Source organism: Phytophthora infestans, genomic scaffold (assembly GCF_000142945.1).
Source record: "Phytophthora infestans T30-4 supercont1.3 genomic scaffold, whole genome shotgun sequence".
NCBI classification, from domain to species: Eukaryota; Oomycota; class Peronosporomycetes; order Peronosporales; family Peronosporaceae; genus Phytophthora; species Phytophthora infestans.
This window is the reverse complement of record NW_003303756.1, coordinates 3,036,224-3,060,268: the sequence shown is the minus strand read 5'-3', so window position 1 is coordinate 3,060,268 and position 24,045 is coordinate 3,036,224. Positions and strand designations below refer to the sequence as shown.

Genomic DNA, 24,045 nt, shown 5'->3' with positions numbered 1-24,045 from the left:
ACCCTGAGCAGTTGGAAAGTATCTTTCAGATGCATACCACACCGCAAGACGTTCCATCAAGTTGCTTCGGAGCGTCGGTTTACACTCTGCGCTCCTCAGTTGGATATTCAGTCGCTGGCATTGGTTTCGCATGCCACGAATAAATGCCACGACCGTTGTGCTCTCAATGGTTGCTTGATATGTTGCGTACCACAACGACTTCCAAAAGTAAGGCGTCAAAGTCGGTACATCCGAGTTGTGCGACAAGCTCGTGATGATAGTTCCACAGTGACAGTCGTTCTTTTAATGGAAAGGCAGCACAACGTACTGGAATCTCGAAGTTCGGGTGTCGGGTGGGTTTGGGTAACCCCTCAATGGAGCGAACGAATCTATAGCGTAACAGTAACCACGTGTGCCACAAAATGCAGCAGCTGCAAAAGTCAACGATAGCGTCATTGAGCATCCGATCTCGTGTCAGTGCTCCAACCAGCTGCTCCATCTTTACTGCCGGTGAGGGAGGAATTGTGGTGTGCTAAACATGAAATCCGAGTACAGTGATAGAGTAGATACAAGTGACTTTCACCATGATGAGCTCAATGCAAGACAGCGATCGATGGCCATGCAAAACAGTTGTGGTCTTAGATATCGTTGGTCTGACGTCGACAAGCTTTTCAGAGATTTCTACACCATTCGTGGCGTGGGAGACATGTTCTTCGCCAGTGGCAACTCCTCGTCTGAGTCTTCAGGGTCGTAGTAAGCCCGCTCGCGCTTGATAGAGAACGAGTCCGACAGGAAGTCCAGCTCGCCCGCGCGCAGTTTCTCTTTTCTCCACATGGTGTAGCACACGACCATTACGACGGCATATAGCATTGCTGAGAAGTAGTAAACAGCAAAATAGTAGCAATAATTAAAGAGGACCGCGCACAACAGCAATGGACATAGTAAATCATTATAACACACACACACACGTTAGCCACGTTAGTCCTCGAGAATTCATATATTGGCCCAATTTTAGCGCACGCACCGGCTTCAAAGCACGAATTGGCACCGGAATTGGGTGTCTTGGCGTTAAGAATGTACATGGGTTGCAGCTTCAGCAACGATCCCACCACTACCTGCCATACGACACGAAACAATAATAAAAGAGCAATGTCAGCACAGCCAATTTATCATTGTGGGGCACTGTGCGACCACCGAAAGGGTCACGTCAGTGTACCAAGAAGACGAAGCCGACGAAGCTGAAAATTGTGCCGCACAGATAACCTAACGGGAGGAAAAAATCATATCAGCAGACACAGGAGATGAGGCTCAATCAACCGTGTAGCGAATAAACCAGAACAGACACCGCTAGCTCGCACCTCCTCCGCTCATGCTGCCGTCTGATACTGGAGGACTTCTTCTTGTCAATCCAGTGCCGCCCCTAGGAGTATTGGCCAATCAAATGTCGTCTGGCTGGATTCATCAGCTCGATGTTATCCACACCAATTTTTGCCCAAACCAAATCTGGTGTGGGTTACACTGAATTGATGTGCGAATTAAAGTTGACGTCAACGACAGCACTTCATCCAGCAATGATCACTTTCCACATAAGTGTAGCTAGGAAGCTTCGTGTGCTGTGTATGCATGGATACCGCACCAACGCTACCATCATGAAGGACCAGACGCGTGGGCTGCGCAAGGTCTTGGCTCCACATGCCGAGTTCGTGTTCATGAACGGGCCTTTCGAAGCCCGCGGACCTTCGGACGACATTATCGAGAAACGCTACGCCGATAGCAAGCCATTCTACGAGTGGGGAAGCTTCAAAGAGCGCGAACGGCCACATCAATTGGACGCGGAAACGCAGGAGATGGAGTATCTGGACGGTGGATGGTACCACGACTACGTGGACTGGGACACCACAATCAAGTACATGGACGAACAGCTCCCCAAACTCGGACCTTTTGACGCGGTTGTAGGCTTCTCTCAGGGTGCGCAGACAATGACAGCACTGACGATGTGGTATCTACATCACCACAATAAATGTTGGTGGAAATGCTGCGTGAGTGTCTGTGGACCACGCGTCCGCGGGGCTGCATTGCGTCCGTTATTTGAAAACCCAGATGGAACGAAGAAGTTGGTTCCAATGCCATCTATTCACATCGTGGGGAAGACGGATAAGTGGCGTAGCGGGTGCTATGAAATGGTGAACATGTACGAGGATCAGCCCGAGGGAGCAACTCGGGACAAGTTTGTGTTCGAGCACGACACAGGCCACAGGTTTCCCAGTGGGGAGCGACATGAACAGCTGTATGAAGACGTGGCGAAGATCATTCGCTCACACTGTGGCTCGCAGTCTGCGAATGAATGGATTGCTTAATAAAATGTGACTGATATCCTAATACCTCAAAAGAGTCCAATGGTAGCACGCTGCTGTTGCAATATAAATTGTTTACCTAACTGGGTTGAGCCAAAAGAGATATTAAAAAAAAACTTGAGATGTGGATGACAAGCTTTGAGCCTTCCACTGGGCAAGCTGTGCATCAAGTTCTTTAGAAATCCAGTCACTTGGCTGGTGGAATCGTCTGCAGCAATGTGCCTTGAATGAGTTGGTCTCCATTCTTGCCACTAATGACAAGCGGAACGGACTCAAGCAAGGCTGATTCCATGAGAATCTTCTTCTGTTTGTAGTCGAAGTCACGTTTGGCCTTCAGGAACGCGGCTGAGTTGCCTTCCGCCTCAGCGTTCGCTTGAATCTTCTCCGCCTCTTTTTCCGCCGCTTGCACTCTTGCGTCCCCCTTCACCTTAGCAACATCCACGAACTGGCCAAAGTCCGTCTTGAGGTTGTTGAGCTCCACCAACGGCACCGCTTTGCGTTTCACTGTCCTGGCCGTCGCAGTGGCCACAGCATCAGCCTTGTAGCCTTCTGCCGCCTTGATCTTGTTTTCGTTTCTCGACACATGCTCAGCAACTGTGACTTGCGCTTTGGCTTCCGCGATTGTGCGTCGCTCGTCTCGAATGATAGCAGCACGAACACTCTCAGCCTGGAGATCTTGGATCGCACGCTCGTTGTTCTTCTCCAATGCTGTGAGCTTTTGTGTTTCTTGGTTTAGTAGCATGCGCATCTGGTTCTCATGGTGCTTCTCTTGCTCTTCCATGCGCGTCTTGAACGCCGTGGTCTCTTCCAATGTCCTAGAAAGTGCCACTGGCAGGTCCACATTTGTCACCTTGACATTGTGGATAAAGACACCGAAAGACTTGAGTTTGGCGTTCAGATCCGTCTTCATTCCCATGGCAAACTCCTCTCGAAGATCGTGTACTTGATCATGGCGCACAGAGTGCACGAGGCCGCGAATGGCTTCCTCGGTCAGGCTGTAGAGCAGCTCGTCAAAGCGATGCGCACCCAAAGTGTACACAAACGTGTAGGCGTCGTCCTCCGTGGGACCGATCTGGAAGCTGATGGAGATATCGATATCCACCATCACATTGTCGGAGGTGGGGCATCCACGCACAGGGTTCGAGTAGGTCACCGCTTGTTTGGTGACGATGTGCGAGACGCGGTTCCAGGCCGGCCAGAACATCTTAAGACCGGGATCCATCATGCCAGAGTGGGCGTTCCACTTCTGCTTGAGCACCCAGAGTCCCGACGGAACTTTCATGAACATGGTGATCAACGTCGGGTAGCTGGGCGTGAGGACGATCGGGATACGACCATCCGTCACCTTGGCGTTGAAGTGCTTCATGGCATCGATGGGCTTGCCGATGTCCTTCTGCACCAGGTGATTCACGCGGTAGCTGTACCGAGTCGCGGGCATTGACGACGACGAACCTAACATTTCGAGTGCGTGTGTGTGTGGCAGTTAGTGAGTTTGGATGTGCTTCAACGAGGTAAGTGAGAAAAAAAAGAGAGTGAAGGTTGACTAAAGTGCATCCTATTAATACCTACAGTGACCCGCAGAATGTAGCTACATTTTTACATATGCTTTCTTTCGGTGGTGTTTCTTTTCCCATTGCTTACAGGCTGTAAACAGCACAAGTTTAGTGCAGTCCGAGATTCTCATTAGGAAAGGCCAAGAATTGACAAAGCTAAAGTAATTTCGGTGCTGTTTCTTTATCACAAAGTGTAGCCATAAACCTGTATCCACATTTTTGCAGACCGCCACGTTGAAGTGCGTGTCATTCCCAAATTTTCATTCGATCACACAAGCAAAAAAACTCAATCACCATGGGCTGTGGCGGCAGTAAACTCAGTGCGGACTTGCTCCCCGGTGGCTCGCAGCACCAGACGCGGTTGCTGTACCGCAATACGTGGCGTGTGGACGCTGCTAACCGCATCTTCGGCGCCTGCTACGACGGCAACACCGTTGTGATTATCAATCCGGGCCGTAGTCCCGTGAAGCCCTACATTCGCGTACCCGAAGGTACCTACGCTCTCGTACAGCATCAAGGACGTGACGTGGACTACGTCAAGCCTGACGGTAGTCGCACACCCGTGTGGCCTCCGGGTATGCACTTCGCGTCGGTCTTCACCAAGGTGGCCCACCTCGTCACCAAGCAGTACATTGTGTTCGACACGCCCGTTAAGGGCTGCAAGACCGCAGACAACGTGACCGTCGGCATCGACATGTGTCTGATCCTCCGAATCATGGGGGACGAGTCCAAGGGCGAGGACCCCGAACTTGTTCGGCGCTTCGTGTACGAATTAGGCCCCAACGGACTCGAAGTGCAGTTGCGAGCTGCACAAGACGAAGCTGTACGAGCGTTGGCTCGCAGTGTCGAGCACACAGAAGTGTACCAGCTTCGCGACGGCACTATGCGCGAGCGATTCAAGACTGGGGCGCTTAATTTCCGCACGAACCGACCCGTTAACGACGAGTTCCACTCGCCCAAGATGAAGGAAACTGGTGACAATCCACCCGAAGACAAAGTGATGTATTGCGTCACTGAAGACATAAAACGGAGCTTGAACGATCAGTTCAACACGTACGGCGTGCAGATCACCAGTGTTGCAATCACCAACGTCACTCTTCCCCCCGAGTTCCAGAGGCAGATGGAGAGCCGCACGACGCATCTAAGTGCCATCAAGGAGCAGAACATGAAGCAGATGAGTGACATGCAAATGCTGCAGTACAAGGAGGAGATTGACACGACCAAACTTAAGCGCAGAATGATGTTCATGGAGGAGGAACAGACGGGCAAAGCCAAATGTGCCGAGATCCGCAAGGGGATCGATCTCATCAACGCGCAGACGAAACTCGCAGACGAAGAGATCAACCAGAAGACGGCTGTTATCTGCAATAACCGAGACGTCGAAGCAGCCCTGAAAATCGCTGAGATTGAGGCCGAGACTGTTCGTATCGCAGCGGAGATCAACGCCCACTGTGATGCCGATATCGGTCTCATTAACGCGGAGAAGGCAGCACTGCAAATGCAGCTGGAGGCAACAACCGAAGAGGTTCGTGTGGCCTCCGAGTCGAAGGCAGCGGAGATCGTCGCTCGCGCTGAAGGAGCTGCTGTGAAAAAACTGGAGAAGTACCGAGAACATGTGATCGAAATGAAGAAGCTGGATATGCTCGGCTCGCTCGCTAAGAACAAGAAGACTGTGGTGTCAGGTGACACGTCCAACAGTCTTTTGTCGGAGGTCCTGGTGGCAAATCGTCAAGGCAACGTAATGCTCAACATCGACGGAGTGATGAGTAAGGCAGGCGGTGGTGGCTTCGTCTAACCACAGGATTGATGAGATTAACAGCTGAGTTGATCATCAACTCTACCGAATGAAGGTAGACGCCGACCTATTGGTGCACAATTTTTTTTACATCTTAGTGCCATTTATAATAGTAAACAAGCAGCCACTCTAGTTTTCAAGTAAAAGCTTTTGCAAATGAATTTAAAGTACAAAAAGTAGCTAAAGTCAAAACTGCTGACACCATTATTGGAAAAGTAAAAAAAACATCACTTGACAATACCTACGTATCTTTCTTGTTCGCAATACGACGACCGTGTTCCTTAGACCGAGACGACAATCACCGTAACATCGTCATTAGTCTGTCTCGAAGCCGCATCGGCGATGGCGTTGGCGCTGGATTGAGCGGATCCATTAGCGCCAAGCTCCTCAACTGCGATCTTCATTGCGCGTTCGTTGTTCATCGTCCCCCAGACTCCATCCGTGGCGATGACAAAGATGCTACGACCAATGAGCAGCTCACTTTGATGGATCTCGGGCGTGGCGATGACCCAGTTCTTCCTGTCGGGGCCCTTTAAGTGTATATTGCCGAATGCACGGAAGGGTTGCAGTATGCCAGCAATGCGGCCGTCCCAGATTGCGGCCCCTCTACGTAGCGCAAGCGCTTTCTCCTTTGCGTTGTGTACGCAATGGTCTTCTGAGAGTGCAACAGTCTTAGCATCACTAGATGTTGGCGCTTGCTCCACTCTCTTATCAGGGGCCTCTCGTACAATAGCGCGGCAGTCACCAACGTTGAGCACGATTTTCTGTGGGATATTTGTACTCGGGTCCACATAGAGCAGGATTGCGAGAAGGCACGCACCACTTTCGTTTCTTTTCGGCGCGATCAATGCGCAGAATCGACTGTCCAGTTCGTCTAGTGCTTTGGAGACTTTGGTCTGGTCGAACCCATTATCGTACACGTCTTGAACAGTTCACCGACAAGGAAATCGGCCGTCTTCGAGCCGGCGTGGCCATCAATGACTGCGAACAGGTGGAACCTTTCGTTGCTCTCCACAACATATCGGTCTTCATTGGCGTGCAAGTAGAGGCAACCCAGCACCGACTTCGACCCCACATCCAGGAGTCGGATGCCGTTTTTCTCGCCTACCGCGCTCACAGTATTAGCAGACCCCAAAGCGGTTTGTTCTCGATGGTCCACTTGTTTTTCTTCGTCGTTCGTTGCATCGTCCCCCGGTCCACACGTATTGTCTTCCTCGGCTTTGGTCTCTTCGACATCTTTGTCAGCGCGCGGGTCAGTTCCAGCAGTTTGCATTGCAACAGGTTGCGTGGTTGCTGGTAAAATTCAGAATAAGCGGATATCCATCAGTGTTTTTTTTTCTATCAATCAAGTCTGTTTCTCTCTTTCTTGCTCGCTTTCTACCATTCACGGCTTTATTAATCACCAACCGTCAGTTTGAGTTTTATTTTTTCAATTTTAGAGATTTAAGTGTTATTATCGCCGATTTAAAGAGCTGAAATTTCTTTTTCAAACCGGAGAAGTAACTTATAAAAACAAAAGTAAAATCAGCTTACTTTTGTTATTTAGCATCGTCATATGTACCACAAGAAAGGTACATAATTTGCATCATTTTCGCTTACGTCAAATATTCGGCACTTGAGACGTCGCGTCAGCATCTTCACCAGTTCCTCGTTCTCAGAAGCCAATTGCCCGGCATCAACACCACCATGGCATCCGTCACTCCTGTCACTTCTTCATCAACCAAGAAACTTCGCGTTTTGTGTCTCCATGGCTTTCGGACGAACATCCAAGTGATGGAAAGTCAGACACGCGGGCTACGAGACGCATTGGGTCCCAACACGGAGTTTGTATTTCTCAACGGACCTTTTGAAGCGCGTGGACCAACCGACGAGGTCATTGAGCACATGTTCGGCGATACCTCGCCGTTCTACGAATGGTGGGCTGCCCGGTATCTGGAAAAGGAGGAGCGTGAGGACATTGAAGCCGAGGAGGGCGTCCCGAGAGGCACAACCAAGCGCTGGTGCCTCGAGTTTGAGGACATCGACCAGGGCATTGAGTACATGGACGAGAAACTAAACGAGCTGGGCGAGTTTGATCTGGCCGTCGGATTCTCGCAGGGTGCCATCATGCTTACGATCCTGTCTATGTGGTACCTCAAGAAGACCAACAAACGTTGGTGGAAACTCCTTCTCTGCGTCTGCGGCGTGTATCCCAGAGGTATCAACGTCCGGGAGCTGTTCGAGACGCACGAAGGACAGCAGATTCTGGTACCGTTCCCTTCGATCCATGTTGTGGGACAGAAGGACAGTCTGTATAAGGAATCGTTGGTTCTAAAAGACATGTTCACGGGAAACGCCAAGGGCAGTCCGTTGCCGAGACTTTTACTAGAACACGACGGTGGACACAAATTCCCTACTCCTAAACGACACAAGATGTTCTACGCCGACTTGGCAAGCACAATCTGGCAGTTCTTTAATGACACCCGTCAAAGCTCCATTGCAAGACTTTAAGGCTCAAAGTCTTGCTAAAATTGAGCGGGTAGGAGTAGCCGTGTTTGTTAGAACAAGATAAAGTAAGTGCTACTACTTTTCTTAATTAAAAACATTTGTTTTGCCTTTATTATCACTGTGGCCGATTTGATTCGTAAACGTCATCGTTGAAGTTGGATTTTGGGCTTTGCTCCCATTTTGCATCGTTCTAGCAATCCTTAGTTTGCAATGGTGCTTGTCGCTGAGAATCTACCACGCCCCACGGCGCTAACCCCACCTCCATTTGAGTCCTCCCCAAAGATGCGTGTGTTGTGCTTGCACGGGTTTCGTACCAACAAGCAGGTCATGATGGACCAAACGCGCGGAATTCGAGCGGCACTGGGAGGTTCGGCCGAATTCGTGATGCTCAACGGGACATATGAAGCTCGCGGGACGAGCGACCCGATGATCGAGAGTGCGTACAGGGCCAGTGCTCCGTTCTACGAATGGTTCGAGAACCAATTGGCTGATGGATCTCCGCTACTGTATAACGACGCCGAGTCGTCAGCAAAGGCGCGTCTCCAAAGTGGTGCGGACCAAGGCGAGGAGCATGCGTGGAGCTTATCTTACAAGGGTATCGAGCATTCAATGGCGAGGATCGACGAGGAACTTCGTCGTCATGGCCCGTTCGACGTCGTCATTGGGTTTTCTCAAGGTGCTGCTCTGTTGACGATTCTGACGATGTGGTACCTTCGTCACGGCAATGTGCGCTGGTGGAAGCTCGTGATCTGTGTTGGTGGCGTGGATGTGAGTGGGGTCAATGTGAAATCTCTCTTCCTGGACAAGTCAGGCAATCGCGTTCTAGTGCCTTTGCCTTCGATTCATCTCATTGGCAAGACAGACCCACTTTACCAGGAGTCCCATCGATTAGCATTATCGTGGGCAGACAAAGCGGAGCCTAATGGATTTAAGAAGCAAATCTACGTTCACGACGGTGGACATAAATTCCCTTCTGCTTCGAGAAACCGCGAGTTTTACGCAGAGCTGGGTAGCGTAATCAAACAGCACTGCAACAAGGGAGCTGAGACTACCGCGTCGAGACTGTAAACAGAATACAACAACGTTCGTAGTTCCGGTCTGTGGCATTGAACACGAAGACAAACAAATACCACTGTAGTTAAAAACGAACAATAAATTTTATCATTACCGGTCCTAGGTTTCGTCGAGGTTGGACTCGATTGTTGTCAGAGTCTAGTTCTAAGCTAGAATCAAGCCGCCGCCTTTACCTCATATATGGTCGTTTGCACACATGTGAAACAGTGAGATTCGATAGATGATCTTGAAAAAAAACTAAGGTCTTGCATGCTAAAACGAGTTCATTACGTAAAATTGGCTGGTCATAATTTGTGCGTGCCGAACTGAGCTGCTTAAAGCTTGAGACCTAGAGCCGTACAGTTGGGCTGGAAGCTCTCTGTGAGCTGCAGCACGTTGATCGACACGGTGCCGAAGTTGATCACGCAGTCCGCTGGTTTAAGGTCCAGCAGGTCATCAATGAGCGAGTGGCAATCCGGTGTCAGGCACATGAGTAGGACTTAGGTTTCCGTGGGGTAGGCCGACGGCGGCACGAATGAGTAACTCGAGGCGGTTTGGCACGAGTTGAGGTACTGGTTCGAGGCGAGCGCGAGCAGTTTGGCAGTCTCCGAGATTGGGCACACGGTAGTCTCGTCGTAAGCTGAAGACTGCGTGGCGAGGCAGGCAACGGCGGCGGCAGCGGCATAGGAGAAAGTCTTCATGTTGTTGGAAGGGAGGGGCGAGGAAGGGAAGCTTGTGTTGGGGCTTGAAGGAAATTTGATAATGACCTTTATACCAGGCCTCGAAATGCTGGCCATGCGTTGAAGATGGCGAAAATCTCCCGTCAAACAGCAAACGCCACCGACGTTGGAGTGTGTCGGCGGAAAAACAGGAAGCGTGGTCCGCGTTCAACCATTGCAGCGAGGCAATATTACTGTATAAGTATTCTCGCATAACTCATGCGGCATGAGGCACTTTTTGCTGCGCTCACTTCAACAAGACAATTGGGAGACTTTCCTTTGCGAGTGACAAAGGCAAATCTCCTCGAACAAATTGTGAGACTTTAGTAACGTGGTACTACGTAAAGCTCGGTGTGATGTTGCTGACCACGCAGAACCGGACAGCTTCAACAATCACATCTGATCCCGTGCTCATTTGACTCAAGCAAGATGAGATCGTACATGACCACGTACATCAGAGACCGCGAAGATTGAACTCGTTTTAACCAATTGATGAAATAATATATTACTTTAATAAGAAACCGAGAAGACGATTTCTTGTCCAATTATCACAAAAAGTAAATTAGAAGTAAATAAAAAATGGCTTACACAAGTTAAAAAATGGAAGCGTTTTTTTCGTAAGCAGAAAAACCGTTAGCTATTTGTTATCGGTAAAGTAGTAGCTACATGTATTCTGGGAAACAAAAAGGATTGAAGCACAAAATCCACTTTCACTTTCAGATTATAATGGGAATCTAACAGAGTTATTGTTCTGGAATATCGACCGATGTTGCAAAGTGCTTAAAGATATTGCTGCATATAACCTGAGGGTGGCTCTTAACCATTGCCACGCGTGTCATGCCATGGCACAAGAAATTAAATTAGCATGGCGTGGTTAGGAGTAGAATCGCCCTGCCACAGAGAATATTTACATATTTATGGAAGGAAGAAGGAGAAATAATCATGTGCAGGATGCGTTGACGCTCCACTTCTTTGTGGTCGTCATCAATAACAATTTTCATCACAAACTTAACCAGCTACCGGGCCTTGGTCAGCTTCTTTGATACTTCGTGCCACGTTCGCATTCGCTCTATATCCACCAGACTAAACGTCCCAACGCCAAGAATCGAAATCACTATATCACTTGATGCCAGTTTTGTGTCATTGATTAGCTCTTCGCGGATCTTCACGTTTGTAGCCGAGTCTATGCTTTTCATCACCAAAGGTTCTATCAAGATATTGGTTAATGAGTTTGCATGTTGGTACAAAAATACAATAGCTATTTTTTTGATATTGCTTTTCCAACCTCTGGCTGTTAGAGCATCCGCACAGGTGGAGCTATTCCATTCTACTTGTAGGAGGTTAAAGAAGTGTTATTTTATAAAAAAAATGGGAACCGTTAAAGGCCATTAGGGAAACGTACATGATTTTAATCCTGAATCTGTCCATGATTGTAAGTTAAAATTTGTTTCGGTCTCTGCTATTTCCGATCTCTTTAAATTACCGGATTGTCTTTCATTTTAGTTTCTTCCGCCAGTTACGTGAAGCATTCGAGGACGAAGTGGGAGATATGCACGCTCGGGACAGCTCTCTTCGCCGTAGAGGACCTGGTCTATCAAGCGTCACGCGTGCTAGTGATACGGAGCCGCCGGTGCCAGGCGCTGAACGGTTTGAAGATTCAGCTGAGCAGGAGGACGAGGACGCTAGCGCTGGCTTTGACAATCGTGAAGACGTGGAGGGACTGGATGATGTGGATGTATTGACTGTGGAAAACGATGGTGAGGAGGCGTCTAATGAAGAGGATCGTAACGATGGCAATGTGTCTGTGACTGTGGAGGCCCCAGGTACGTGGCATGCGGATTGGGACGCCTGGCATGCGTATTTGTTGCTGTATTGTAAGCGTACCATGCAGGTCCTTCCCGTAAAGGAGACGATGTCCCGTGCTGAGAGAAACAAAAGGTTGCTGAAGACTAAGAAAGGTGAAACCCTGTCACAGCTGGTTCCTGAGGGTTTCGATCCATACCAGCGTACGTACATCTGTACGCATGGGTGGAAGATACGTAAGTCTCGAAGTGAAGGAAGTCGGCCGCGCCAGCACATCCGGCTGACGGATTGCCCCTTTCGCTTTGTCGTCCAATGGAACATGGCCAAGGGTGAGTTGCAGGTGAAACACGGATGTTTTGCTCATAACCATCCAGTTTCAGTGGCTGCATTTGCAACATACCCTACGTCAGGTGGTGTAAGATGATACGATTGTTACTGCCCGGCTGGTATGAATGCTGGCTGTTGGAGCCAAGCGCTCTCGTATCTACGATTATCTTCTGGAGCATGATCAGAACGTAATTCAGATTGACGTGGATAACCTGGTTCGAAACTACACGTCCGCGAGCAGTAGCGTGGACGACAACGAGGCTACTGCTCAGGAAATTGCACGGTTTGCCACCGCCGATCCTGAAAACGTGTCTACTATTGCAGAGACGGCAGCTGGTGAAAGTGGGGTGATTTCGCTTGCTACGGCTCACATGCGTCGCATTTACGGCAGGTTTAGCGAGGTTCTTTTGGTTGACTGCAGTCATAAGACCAACAGGTAGCTCATATTATATGTTACAGGATTAATCCTGTATTTAACATGATTTTTCCATAATTTGTTTGTAGGTACAATTATCAACTGCTTACCTTCATGGGGATCAATTAATTTGGGGAGGGTGCTGTGGTGCAACAGTCTCTTATTGAAGCGAACGGAGATTGGCACATGGAGAGAGCAATTGCTCATTTGAAGCGGTCGCACCCGACTCGGATTAAGTTGTTGAGAGTTATTGTGGTTGACAAAGATTCCAATGAGATTCGGGTACTGGAGGAGCATTTCCCAGAGTCTAGAGTGATTATCTGTCACTTTCACGTTATCAAATACTTGAAAGAGAAGCGTTCCAAGCCAAAATTTGGAAATATTTCGTCAGAAGACGCTTCACAGATCGATGCGGCTATTCACAAGATGGTTTACGCGCAGTCGGAAGACCAATACACTGAGGCGCACAATTCATTGTGTGGTATTCGCGATCGCACAGGGATGACTGGTTTTTTTTAGTACTTTCAGAAGAATTGGGACTCATGTCAAGATCGATGGGTTTCTTACTTACGGTCAAAGCTCCCTCACTTCAAGAATCACACGAACAACCGTCTGGAGAGTTTTTTCGGGAAGTTGAAAGACGCGGTGGATGGCTCTATGAGTATGGCCTTGTGTGTGAAGGCCATTGTTGCTTACGATCGGCGGGTGCAGAACGAGTACGAGTACCGCTTGTCTCGGATCGGACGATTTGTGAACAGCAATTACGACGAGGAGATGACCAACGTTCTCCGCTTCACTACACACTACGTAGCGCGACAGATTGAAGGACAGTATGCTGCAGCTCTGGCTAAATGTGCGTCGTACAAATTTAGTGAGGATCCGGACGTTGATGGAGATGTTTTGGTATCTGGAAAGTTTTCGGAGCATCGTTTGAGGACATCCGATTGGAAATGCGACTGTGAGTTTTTTTTATTTCGATGTGTTTACCCTGTCGTCATGCAATAGCTTATCGTAAACACGTTGGTGTGTCTGGGCCGTTCATTCCATGGTGTTGCATCGATGAAAGGTAAACGCACAGTACTTTTCAGTATTAAAACCATGTAAACGACCCAGTTCTAATCATGTCTAATCCATTATTATGATCCTGTGTTTTTCCATGATTGGGCAGATGGACAACGCCGAATAGACCACTCAAGCAAGTGAAGCAGTTTGCGTATGAGAAAATTACAATCACTGATTCAGGATCTGTCCGAAAGAAGATGCGTACTCAGTCTGAGCGGTACCGTGAAGCTGTCCGAGCTACGCATCTTATAGCAAGTGAAATGGCTGATATTCATGATAAGACGAATTCGATGACATGTTGAAGTTTGTGTTGACTCAGTGGAGAAACGTTCGTCAGCGTAAGATGGGCGATAGTGAAGACATGGATCCAAGTGGAATTTCAGCAAAGGAGAGCATTAGCAACCTGAAGGCAAAGGCAACTAGACGCGAATTCGACATCAGCTCTAGTGACCTCGAAGAAGAGTCCCAAGAGTCTAGCAGCGAAGGTCGGCATGTATCCCCGGCGGAAGGTGCTGCGCCGGTTGCGATCCGCTTGAACCCCAAGGCAAAGAAAGTTGGAGCTCCAAAAAAACCTAAGAAGAACACGGTCGCCGGCGAGAAAGAAGGTCGTCAATGGTTTGAAGCTGCAGAATCTGGACGTAAATTGGCAGGCGCAAAACCTCTGAAGGAACTGTTGAACGATTTGGATCGAGACATGCCAGGCTTAGCGGAGACAGAAAAACGCCTCTCCGGAATAATTGTCCGGCACACGGACTCGGCCAACAAGAAGCCCAAGCTTAAGATGTCGAAGAATCCTGTACTGGTACAGGATCCCTTCTATATTCTCCCATCCAAGCTTCTAGACGCGTGCATGAAGGTTTTGCCGGTATCCAACACGAATACGACAGCTGTATCTGTCGATATATCGCAACCAAGTCAGTCTCAAGACGCAGAAGATGACTTGGCTCCACAGACATACAAAACAGTATTTATTAAAGACGTCGGCCAGTTCTCCAGAATGCAAATGAAGATATTCAAGCGAGTCAGAAATCTCAAGGATATCGTAGAAATGGGTCTGGACACGTACAGGTGGATGACAGAAATCGGCATCCCAGCGTTACCAGCAGAAAATCATGCCTTCGCCAAGGAGATAGCCGCAGAGGTTAAGGCTACTTACCCCCACAAGCAAATCCAGGGCCTTCCGGCTGTCGCTGATTTCCAGTACGCAATGCTCTATCGTGCTACACCACCAGCATGGCTTTCAGATGCCTCCATACGTGCGCTGTGTCTGCGTCTATGCCAATATTACCGAGAGTGTCGCTTCGCCGGCTTTCAAGACGCATCAGTCAAAACGAAACGTACGAGAACTACAGAGAAGACTGTTTTGAGCGACGTAGTCCGCAAGTGCGTGCTGAATCAAGTCAAGGAAGAAGGCGTGGAGTCGGTATTTGTTCCCGTGAACTATGGTAACTTGCATTGGTGCTGTGTGGTAGTCAAAGTGAGCGCGAAGAGGATCTTCTACTACGACCCGATGAACCAAGCGGCGTATATGAACGCGACAAGGGATGTTGCCGTTGGACTGAAGATCGCAGGCCTGAATGACTTTGGTGTAATTCCACAGAACAACCCGATCCAATTTGACGGCTTCAGCTGCGGCGTCTTCGTGTGTTGGATGTTTATCCGGCACATTGCCGCCTTACCTCCTCGAGATATGAGTGACGCTTCGCTTCCAAGGCGTCGTTTGGAATTGTTTTGCTACCTGCTTACTGGTCGACTACTTCTAGCGGAGACTACACCGAGTACTTTGACGGAGGAAAACGCTCCTGCACCGAAGACAGATGACACAAATTTGGACGACGACGAGGTGCCTCCAAGCCAAGTTGCAGACAAGTAAGTTCTCGGAGGTAGCTTGCATCTTAACGTCGAATACATGTAATTCTGCATTAAGATTCGTGCAGACACAGATCAAGTCTTTGATCCGAGATTTTTTTCATGGGATAAAACAAGACTAATCCTGTACAATGATAAAATTATTGAAGTACAAAACTTCGATCCATGATTAAATAATGGTCGAGACAGGATTAATCCTGCAAAGCGGATAGCCACACGTTTCGAATCTTACGCGACCTCGACGAATCTTCTCTTAAATAACCCATATGGCTACTCATTTAAGATGGGTTTTCACATGCAGGATTAATTCTGTCCGCGATCATGTCTGTTTCCAAATATATAATCCTGGCCTCCAACAGCCGCCCAAAAAAAATTGCGACCGAGTGTTCGTAGTTTCTACAGCAGTAGCGGTATTCTGCTGTCACTCTAGTAGCTAAGTGATAGGCACACACGCTGGAAATGAAGCAAAATGGGTGCAGGATCTCATTGAAGAAGAAAATGACGAAGATGCCTTCATGATCATTGTCGGAGGACCAGGCGGATCAAGGCCCGGACGAGAACCTAATAAGGCATCCTGCCAAGGCATCGAAGGATTCTTCAGCAAAACTTCCATAGAGACAGGGTTGGGAAAGAGATCGCTGTTGACACCGCACGTCGACGTACTAAACTATATTTTCAGAGGCAACTTGTGATTTGTGGCGAGCTGTCCATTGTTTTTACCGTGTTTGACCAATTGTTTTTACAAAAGCATAATTTGTAAACTATTTCAAGACCTTACGATAATTAAGATCAAAAGTCACATGGCACATATCTTCATCAATGAAGGTTCTAGAAATAGTTTTCATGATGGCACAGTAATGATTTTCAAAATGTAGGTATTACTCAAAGGGGGGCTAATGTATTTATTGCAATAATTGGTTTAACTACCAATTTTTATTAGTCCTGTTTTGCAATGTTTATTACTGAGCTTTACAACAAAATTATTTTATATATTTCATTCTCCTACCTCTGCTAGCTACGTAATCTATTAATAATTGCTAAATCACAAATCGTATTTTATAATAGTGATTTGATCTTTTTTTGTTTTGAAAACTTCGCGGTCTCTGTTGTACCGTACTAGCACAACATAGACCGCGAAGATATATTTTGCCCATCGTGGTCACCGCTGTGCATGTACGATCTCATCTTGCTTGAGTCAAATGAGCACGGGATCAGATGTGAGTGGTTTAACTCGTTGAAGTTGTCCGGTTCTGCGTGGCCACTGGCCACTGGCCAGCAACATCACACCGAGCTTTACGTAGTACCACGTTAGTCAAGAGATACGTCTCAGTGAAACTCTCACAATTTGTTCGAGGAGATTTGCCTTTGTCACTCGCAAAGGAAAGTCTCCCTTAATGGCCAATTGTCTTGTTGAAGTGAGCGCAGCAAAAAGTGCCTCATGCCGCATGAGTTATGCGAGAATACCTATACAGTAATATTGCCTCGCTGCAATGGTTGAACGCGGACCACGCTTCCTGTTTTTTCGCCGACACACTGCAACGTCGGTGGCGTTTGCTGTTTGACGGGAGATTTTCGCCATCTTCAACGCATGGCCAGCATTTCGAGGCCTGGTATAAAGGTCATTATCAAAATTTCCTCGAAGCCCCAACACAAGCTTCCCTTCCTCGCCCCTCCCTTCCAACAACATGAAGACTTTCCCCTATGCCGCTGCCGCCGCCGTTGCCTGCCTCGCCACGCAGTCTTCAGCTTACGACGAGACTACCGTGTGCCCAATCTCGGAGACTGCCAAACTACTCGCGCTTGCCTCGAACCAGTACCTCAACTCGTGCCAAACCGCCTCGAGTTACTCATTCGTGCCGCCGTCGGCCTACCCCACGGAAACCCAAGTCCTACTCATGTGCCTGACACCGGACTGCCACTCGCTCATTGGTGACCTGCTGGACCTTAAACCAGCGGACTGCGTGATCAACTTCGGCACCGTGTCGATCAACGTGCTGCAGCTCGCAGAGAGCTTCCAGCCCAACTGTACGGCTCTAGGTCTCTAGCTTTAAGCAGCTCAGTTCGGCACGCACAAATTATGACCAGCCAATTTTACGTAATGAACTCGTTTTAGCATGCAAGACCTTAGTTTTTTTTTCAAGATCGATGAAATAGATATCGATTCTCGCTGTTTTACATTTGTGCAAACAACGGTTGCTGCAACCATCCATGAGGTAAAGGCAAGGCTTGATTCTAGCTTAGAACTACTGTAGACTCTGACAACAATCGAGTCCAACCTCGACGAAACCCAGTACCGGTACTGATAAAATTTATTGATCGCTTTTAACTACAGTAGTATTTTTTTGTCTTCGTGTTCAATGCCACAGACCGGAGCTACGAACGTTGCTGTATTCTGTTTACAGTCTCGACGCGGTAGGCTCAGCTCCCTTGTTGCAGTGCTGTTTGATGACGCTACCCAGCTCTGCGTAAAACTCGCGGTTTCTCGAAGCAGAAGGGAATTTATGTCCGCCGTCGTGATTGCTTAAGTACTGAAGTAACAAATGAATCCTTAATCTTTGTCTGTGTGGTGGTGTACATAATACTTCGAAGTCTGAACAGTTAAAATTATTTACCGGTTTAATAAAAGATCAATCATGCACTCCGTGCTCATCGCGGTGCTGTGTCTGGTCCTGCCACGCACGACTTCATCACAAGCCATTGAAGTGCGTCCAGCTCAATCATCGAGTGGCTCTCACGTATGCGACTTTACCCACCTGCATCCTCGACGATACGCTGCCTACCATCTTCCACCACCAAGAGATCAGTTTTTGTCAAGCATTTCTATTGACGGAGTTCTGGACGAACAAGTGTGGGCCGAAGTACCTTGGAGCGAGCCGTTCCAAGACATCCGCGGCTCGCCATTCTGGTCGCAGCCTTGGTTCACCACCAAATTCAAGTTGCGCTACGACCAAAAGTTTCTCTACATAGGCGCTTACATTGAGGAGACCGAGGTGTGGGCCAACGTGTCCCGACGTAATGAGGTCATCTTCCACGACAATGACTTCGAAGTTTTTGTGGATGCCGACGGGAGCATACACAACTACAAAGAGTTCGAAATGAACGCTCGGAATTGCACGTGGAATTTATGGCTCAACCGTCCGTACAGGGATGGAGGACACGAGAACAGCACTCGAGTGGATCCTCATCATGGTTTCGATATGTTAAACGGTGGCATGCAATCTGCAGTCTTTGTCAAAGGACCCATTAGCGACCCATGTACGTTTCGACTGAAAGATAACTCTGCTTGACACTATAGCTTATTAAAAGCTAATGTAACTGTGCAGCCGAGCGTCTGCACTATTGGACTGCTGAGATCGCGTTGCCATTGCTAGAACTGGCGTCACATTCGCATGTAAAAGTTCCACCAGCACCCAATTCGTACTGGCGGATCAATTTCTCTCGTGTCGAGTGGCCTGTTCGCGTCGTCACGGATGGGGACACTGGACTACAACACTTTGAAAAGAAGGCTGGTTTAAGAGAGGAAAATTGGGTTTGGAGTGCACAATACGCTGTGGATATGCATCGACCAGAGTGGTGGGGATATCTTCAGTTTCGACCGCAAGGCCAGCCCCCATCCATGTTGAGCAATGAGGTGCCACTTGATCCAGAATGGGGTGTTCGCTATGTCAGCTTTCAGTTCTATTACGCGCAGCATGCGTTTCATAACGCGACGGGAACGTATACGTCAAACTTGGAGAAATTGCTGCCGTATTTTACTTCTCGGGAAGCTATCGAGTGCACCAAGTTGATTGACATGAGTGCCACAGACACATCGTTCAGTGCTCAAATTGGACTGAGAACTGGGGTCCGTGGTGTCTCCGAGCTCATTGCAAGCATCGAACAAGACGGATATATTACCGTTGACAAGATAAACCAAGCTGCTGACTTAAGTGCGATTGCGTGAATCATTTTTAACATGGAAAAGGGACTTGATATTTGAGTTTTTACATTTTTTTAACGCATTTTGTACAACTTCTCTGTTGTCTTGACTCTTACGCGAAGTAGATCCACATGCTGAACGTGACAGCAAGAGCAGCGATACCACTACCGGCGACCAGGACGTTAGCCCACATGGGCTTAACGAGTTCCGTCGCATCAAGTTTCAGGACCTTGTCCCAGTGAATCATGTACTTCCGCACCTCCTCATCAGGACGGTTCTTGTGCTGCGTCAACAGACTCACCGCAACACATACGACCAGAGCCGTGAGCCACAATAGCAGTGCGAAGTGCTGGAAGTTCATGTAGAAGAACGTGTTAATGACACCCGGGAGGTCTCCGTCCATGCTGTCGTCTTTGATCGTCACGAAGATCAGACGCGTGAACCCAAGTAGACCGCCGACAATCATGGCCGAGAATGCACCGTACACATTCGCCGGTTTCCAAGCCACACCAAGCACCAGGACGATACCAATAGGAGGGGTCAAGTAGCTCTGAATCTCCACAATCTGCTCGTAAAGACCCGTTCCATTGCGCATAATAGGGATCCAGCAGAAGCTCAGTACGGCAAAGACGAGAATACTCATACGACCAACCCAAACTAGCTGTTTGTGCGAGGCATCCGGACAGAATTTGAGGTAGATATCGTTCGTCACGACCGAGGATCCAGCAGCGAACACGGACGCGAGACTCGACATCATCGCCGTAATGATACTCGATATCATCAAGCCAATTATTCCATGCGGCATCATTTCAGTCAGAAGCGTCGGGTACGCAGCATCGGTACCGTCGTCAATCTTACTAAAGTCGAAGTAGATGCTGGCGATGATCCCAGGAATTACAATCAAGAACGGAGGCAACACTTTAAGCATACTAGCGAAAGAGCATCCGGCCTTGGCATTGGCCGTATCTTTGGCGGACAACACACGCTGCACGAGATCTTGATCCATGCACCAGTACCAAATGGAGCCCAGAGGTTGGCCGAAAATCATACCCGTCCACGGGTAGTCCGGATCATCGGTAGGTTTCCACAGATGGAACCATCCGGAGCGGTCCTGGTTGGCCAAATTCTCCTTGATGCCCTCGAAGCCGCCGATCTGGTGCGTCGAGTACACAAACACTACAAGGCCACCAAGAGTGAAGACGCACATCTGGAACAGGTCGGTGTACATGACAGCACGTAGACCTCCTGCAATACTGTACATGGCACTAAGGGCAATGCAGACACCAGCACCAAGGTACAAGTTCCACCCCAGTGTGGCCTGGAAGACAATTGCGCCGCCGTAGATACTTGCACTCATCTTCGTCAACACGTACATGATGACGGTAATGAGTGACAAATAGTGACGACATGGAGCACCAAAGCGGTACTCAAGGAACTCGGGCGTGGTGTAGACACCGCAGCGACGGTAAATCGGGGAGAAGATCCAGCCCAGACAAAGGATTAAAATGGCAGCGTACCATTCGTACATTGCAACTGCAATGCCACGACGAGCGCCGTCGCCAGCCATGCCGATGAAGTGCTCGGCGCCAATGTTGCTTGCAAACAGAGCACCGCCAACGAAGTACCATTGCATGCCCCGGTCGGCCAGGAAGAAGTTGGAAACCTCGTTAACTTGGTGGTCCGGGCCATCACGCGCGATTAATGAGGCAGATGGGCGGTTTTGAGAGATTGTAGAGCCGCGCTCGTCACCGGTGGGCAATTTCTTGCCCTGCGTGGTCTCTGGGGCCAAGTAGCCGTCCCCGGGCGACTCGAGGGCTTGGGTGTTTTGGGGTTTAGCTTGTTTGATGCAGGGGAAGTATTTGGCCAAGAAGCTATCTCCAGCTTGGACGGAGGCGATGACAGCCACGACCATCGTGAAGAAGAGCACTGCGACGATGATGAGGATGTCTGCCCAATTGACTTTGGCGCCCCCGGACGTTTCGGGGACCGACTGTGTGTACAGCTCGACCATTCTATTGTTTGCTTGTGCCCCCGGAGGTGAATTAGAGAATGAGTAGCGCTCTCATGGCGCCGGGGACACAGCAGCACCGCCCGTATAGAGTCTCACCTAACCAGCCCAGCGCCGTGGCAAGACGGGACAATGCTGCGCTTCAAGCCAGAAAGCAAATGGCTGCAACGTTGTTTGTTGAAGTTTTGAGTTTCTGATTGGTCAAACTGGAGATCAAACCACTTGCAAATTGTATTGCCACTTGCATCCATCTGTTTACAAAATGCAAGTCATCTTGAGATTTCAGGTTTTTTTATTTTAGCATTGTTCCCTAAAAATAAGGCTAAGTAGGACTTGAAAACCTCTTCTAAGTACACCTACTATTCCTTTCCACGTATACTGGTGCGGCTGCCTCATTGTAGAAACTTTTGCGGTTGGCTTCCGCGCTCTACATTTCAAATCAAGAGTTTTCTGAAAGCCACCCGATCTGGGTATGTGAAAAGTGCAAAACTACATCTACTGATAGTGCCGCGCTACATGTAGTAGCGCGAGCTTCCGAGAGTCTATCGCCAGGAGCATGCACTCATGTTTTGCGCGGGGTGTACAATGCAGTTAGCTTTTCTAGTTTTTGAAGGCACGGAAATTAACATGGCTACTAGCGAAACAGGGAAATTAAGTGCTCCTTGTTACCAATACGTGCAAACACACTGGTTGAAATTATCAGCTTGACAACAGCGCCTGTAAGATACCGGTACATTCAGTGGATGCACGGATGCACACGCCTCGTAGATGGCACAACAACTTCAAGTTAAACCACCAAAATCGTGTAAACGAGAAATAAATCCAATTATTAATATGTAATACTGTAGTAAAAACGTGTGGGTCGCTGCAGAATTTTGATTAAAATGCAAGCTTTTAACAGTATTCAGCTTATGAATTCGTGTCCATCGACATGTGTCTTCACGAATAGAATGTCGACAGAGCACGTACCAAACAGCTACCAGTGGAGTACATGCTTGCAATTAGCTGGGCCAACTTGTACATGTACCGAGCTCCTTGTTCATTTGCAAGTTGAAGTTTAGGACCGCGTTTTACTTATACATGTATTAATATTAATAATGCCAAAAACTATAATTTCCCGGTCGGGGTCTTCACTCAAGATCGAAGCAATCATCGCTCAGAACAATGCTGTCTGACTCGGAGCCCGAGTTATTGTAACTTGAACTACAGGGACCAAATGACCGACATTGGCGATGGCGTGATGATGTCAGTTTAATCGCCTTACTCATTCTGAGTCAGAATCTGACATAGTTGGCGGGTCGGGCCACGCTGAGTGATCCCAAGGGTACACTAACAACATGTACAGTGCAGTACATTGTACTGTACACCATTTCCCGGCCAAGCTACCAGTTTTACCAACCATCGTGCAAATGGCCCGTTCTTGTGAGATCTAATTTAAGGCTGTGTGAAGACACACCATTTTTAATTTTAGGCTACGGCATTTGCACTTTTCCCACTACGTTCACTTCTGCCCATCACACTTTTCAAGCAGGCTGCAAACCTGGTCAAATACATAGAGCCTACGTTACCGCATCAAAGGGCACGGCTCATGCTGCTTCAAGAAATGAAGCCCTCCAAAACATTTTTTATTCTAGGACAACTTAAATGATGCTAATACGGTACTGTGAATGCAGTAGTCGCTGTTTGGCTTTGTTTGTGCTTTTTTTTCTTCTCTGAATAAGGGGTACTTTTGAAGCGTCAGAGCATGCGGTAACGTAGGCTCTATGTATTTGACCAGGTTTGCAGCCTGCTTGAAAAGTGTGATGGGCAGAAATGCAAGTCGTGGGAAAAGTGCAAATGCCGTAGCCTAAAATTAAAAATGGTGTGTCTTCACACAGCCTTAAATTAGATCTCACAAGAACGGGCCATTTGCACGATGGTTGGTAAAACTGGTAACTTGGCCGGGAAATGGTGTAGTAGCAGGCGTACTCTTCTTGTTGGATCCCAATTTGGGAATATCCCATTGGGAGTCCCAATGGGAAGGTCCCACAAGAGCCAGAGAGACAGTACAGTACAGCACCCCGTTTTCGCGCCCTTTGACCTTTGATAAACTATCAGGTGTGATAATTTTATTTACAAATGAACGACTGTTTGTACGCTTAAGTCTGATTTATTTGCAATTCCTATATGATTGACCCCCGCAAAACGGAGTGCACTACTGTATTGTACGACGTACAGTACGTACAGTGTACGTAAGCGCTCGTCTTAAAAGCTTCAAGTTGAAGCCCTCAACTGTTGAGGAGTCAACAGTGGTAGAGCAGCCGAGTTTACTGGCATCGTTGCCCTTTCGCGCATGTACTCAAAATCTTGCAGTCTTTTCTTAAGAGTCTCATCGCTCGACTATTTAATGCATTGGCAGTGCCAAATTGGCACACTGATAAACTTTCAGTAAAACTTTGTCAATTTCACCGTGAAATAGGAGAAATTAACTTTAGCAAGTAGGCTGGATCCAAAATGGAAAAAAAAAGTAGGTGCGTTTTCAAAAATAAGTAGATTGACACCAAAAATATAATGCATCATTGCTAAAACCAAATAATCAAATTTAGAATGACCGTTTCAAATTTAAGAACATATATCAAAGTCTTAAAAGTAATATCGTACGATTCGCACAAGGCCACACAGGCCCAATCGTACGATCATACTTATTATTGCTACTGTTGGTA

At 48.2% G+C, this 24,045-nt stretch overlaps 10 protein-coding genes and 1 pseudogene across 10 annotated transcripts; 6 read left to right on the top strand and 5 right to left on the bottom strand.

Annotated features, from left to right (window-relative positions):
* Positions 1–531: 531 nt before the first annotated feature.
* On the bottom strand, positions 532–1,404 carry PITG_02660 (uncharacterized protein; the record flags this gene model as incomplete). The annotated part of the gene is made up of 4 exons (XM_002907521.1): positions 532–851; positions 1,004–1,094; positions 1,196–1,242; positions 1,338–1,404. 4 exons carry the CDS (start codon positions 1,348–1,350, stop codon positions 661–663), a joined length of 342 nt encoding a protein of 113 aa, XP_002907567.1.
* A 101-nt stretch (positions 1,405–1,505) lies between these two features.
* PITG_02659 (serine hydrolase (FSH1)-like protein, putative) lies at positions 1,506–2,336 on the top strand (the record flags this gene model as incomplete). Its single annotated transcript, XM_002907520.1, has 2 exons — positions 1,506–1,519; positions 1,580–2,336. 2 exons carry the CDS (start codon positions 1,506–1,508, stop codon positions 2,334–2,336), a joined length of 771 nt encoding a protein of 256 aa, XP_002907566.1.
* Positions 2,337–2,440: 104 nt separating this feature from the next.
* PITG_02658 (uncharacterized protein) lies at positions 2,441–3,810 on the bottom strand (the record flags this gene model as incomplete). Its single annotated transcript, XM_002907519.1, has 1 exon — positions 2,441–3,810. One exon carries the CDS (start codon positions 3,769–3,771, stop codon positions 2,521–2,523), a length of 1,251 nt encoding a protein of 416 aa, XP_002907565.1.
* Positions 3,811–4,149: 339 nt separating this feature from the next.
* PITG_02657 (uncharacterized protein) lies at positions 4,150–5,813 on the top strand (the record flags this gene model as incomplete). Its single annotated transcript, XM_002907518.1, has 1 exon — positions 4,150–5,813. The coding sequence occupies one exon, from the start codon at positions 4,182–4,184 to the stop codon at positions 5,679–5,681; it is 1,500 nt and encodes a 499-aa protein (XP_002907564.1).
* Positions 5,814–5,962: 149 nt separating this feature from the next.
* PITG_02656 (uncharacterized protein) lies at positions 5,963–6,954 on the bottom strand (the record flags this gene model as incomplete). The annotated part of the gene is made up of 2 exons (XM_002907517.1): positions 5,963–6,561; positions 6,600–6,954. The coding sequence occupies 2 exons, from the start codon at positions 6,952–6,954 to the stop codon at positions 5,963–5,965; spliced, it is 954 nt and encodes a 317-aa protein (XP_002907563.1).
* A 413-nt stretch (positions 6,955–7,367) lies between these two features.
* Positions 7,368–8,171, top strand: PITG_02655 (uncharacterized protein; the record flags this gene model as incomplete). Its single annotated transcript, XM_002907516.1, has 1 exon — positions 7,368–8,171. One exon carries the CDS (start codon positions 7,368–7,370, stop codon positions 8,169–8,171), a length of 804 nt encoding a protein of 267 aa, XP_002907562.1.
* A 207-nt stretch (positions 8,172–8,378) lies between these two features.
* Positions 8,379–9,236, top strand: PITG_02654 (serine hydrolase (FSH1)-like protein, putative; the record flags this gene model as incomplete). The annotated part of the gene is made up of 1 exon (XM_002907515.1): positions 8,379–9,236. One exon carries the CDS (start codon positions 8,379–8,381, stop codon positions 9,234–9,236), a length of 858 nt encoding a protein of 285 aa, XP_002907561.1.
* Positions 9,237–9,568: 332 nt separating this feature from the next.
* On the bottom strand, positions 9,569–9,922 carry PITG_02653 (annotated as a pseudogene; the record flags this gene model as incomplete).
* A 7,179-nt stretch (positions 9,923–17,101) lies between these two features.
* PITG_22708 (elicitin, putative) lies at positions 17,102–17,461 on the top strand (the record flags this gene model as incomplete). The annotated part of the gene is made up of 1 exon (XM_002907514.1): positions 17,102–17,461. The coding sequence occupies one exon, from the start codon at positions 17,102–17,104 to the stop codon at positions 17,459–17,461; it is 360 nt and encodes a 119-aa protein (XP_002907560.1).
* Positions 17,462–18,049: 588 nt separating this feature from the next.
* On the top strand, positions 18,050–18,719 carry PITG_02652 (uncharacterized protein; the record flags this gene model as incomplete). The annotated part of the gene is made up of 2 exons (XM_002907513.1): positions 18,050–18,671; positions 18,712–18,719. 2 exons carry the CDS (start codon positions 18,050–18,052, stop codon positions 18,717–18,719), a joined length of 630 nt encoding a protein of 209 aa, XP_002907559.1.
* A 728-nt stretch (positions 18,720–19,447) lies between these two features.
* PITG_02651 (sodium/glucose cotransporter, putative) lies at positions 19,448–21,346 on the bottom strand (the record flags this gene model as incomplete). Its single annotated transcript, XM_002907512.1, has 1 exon — positions 19,448–21,346. One exon carries the CDS (start codon positions 21,344–21,346, stop codon positions 19,448–19,450), a length of 1,899 nt encoding a protein of 632 aa, XP_002907558.1.
* Between the last annotated feature and the right edge of the window lie 2,699 nt (positions 21,347–24,045).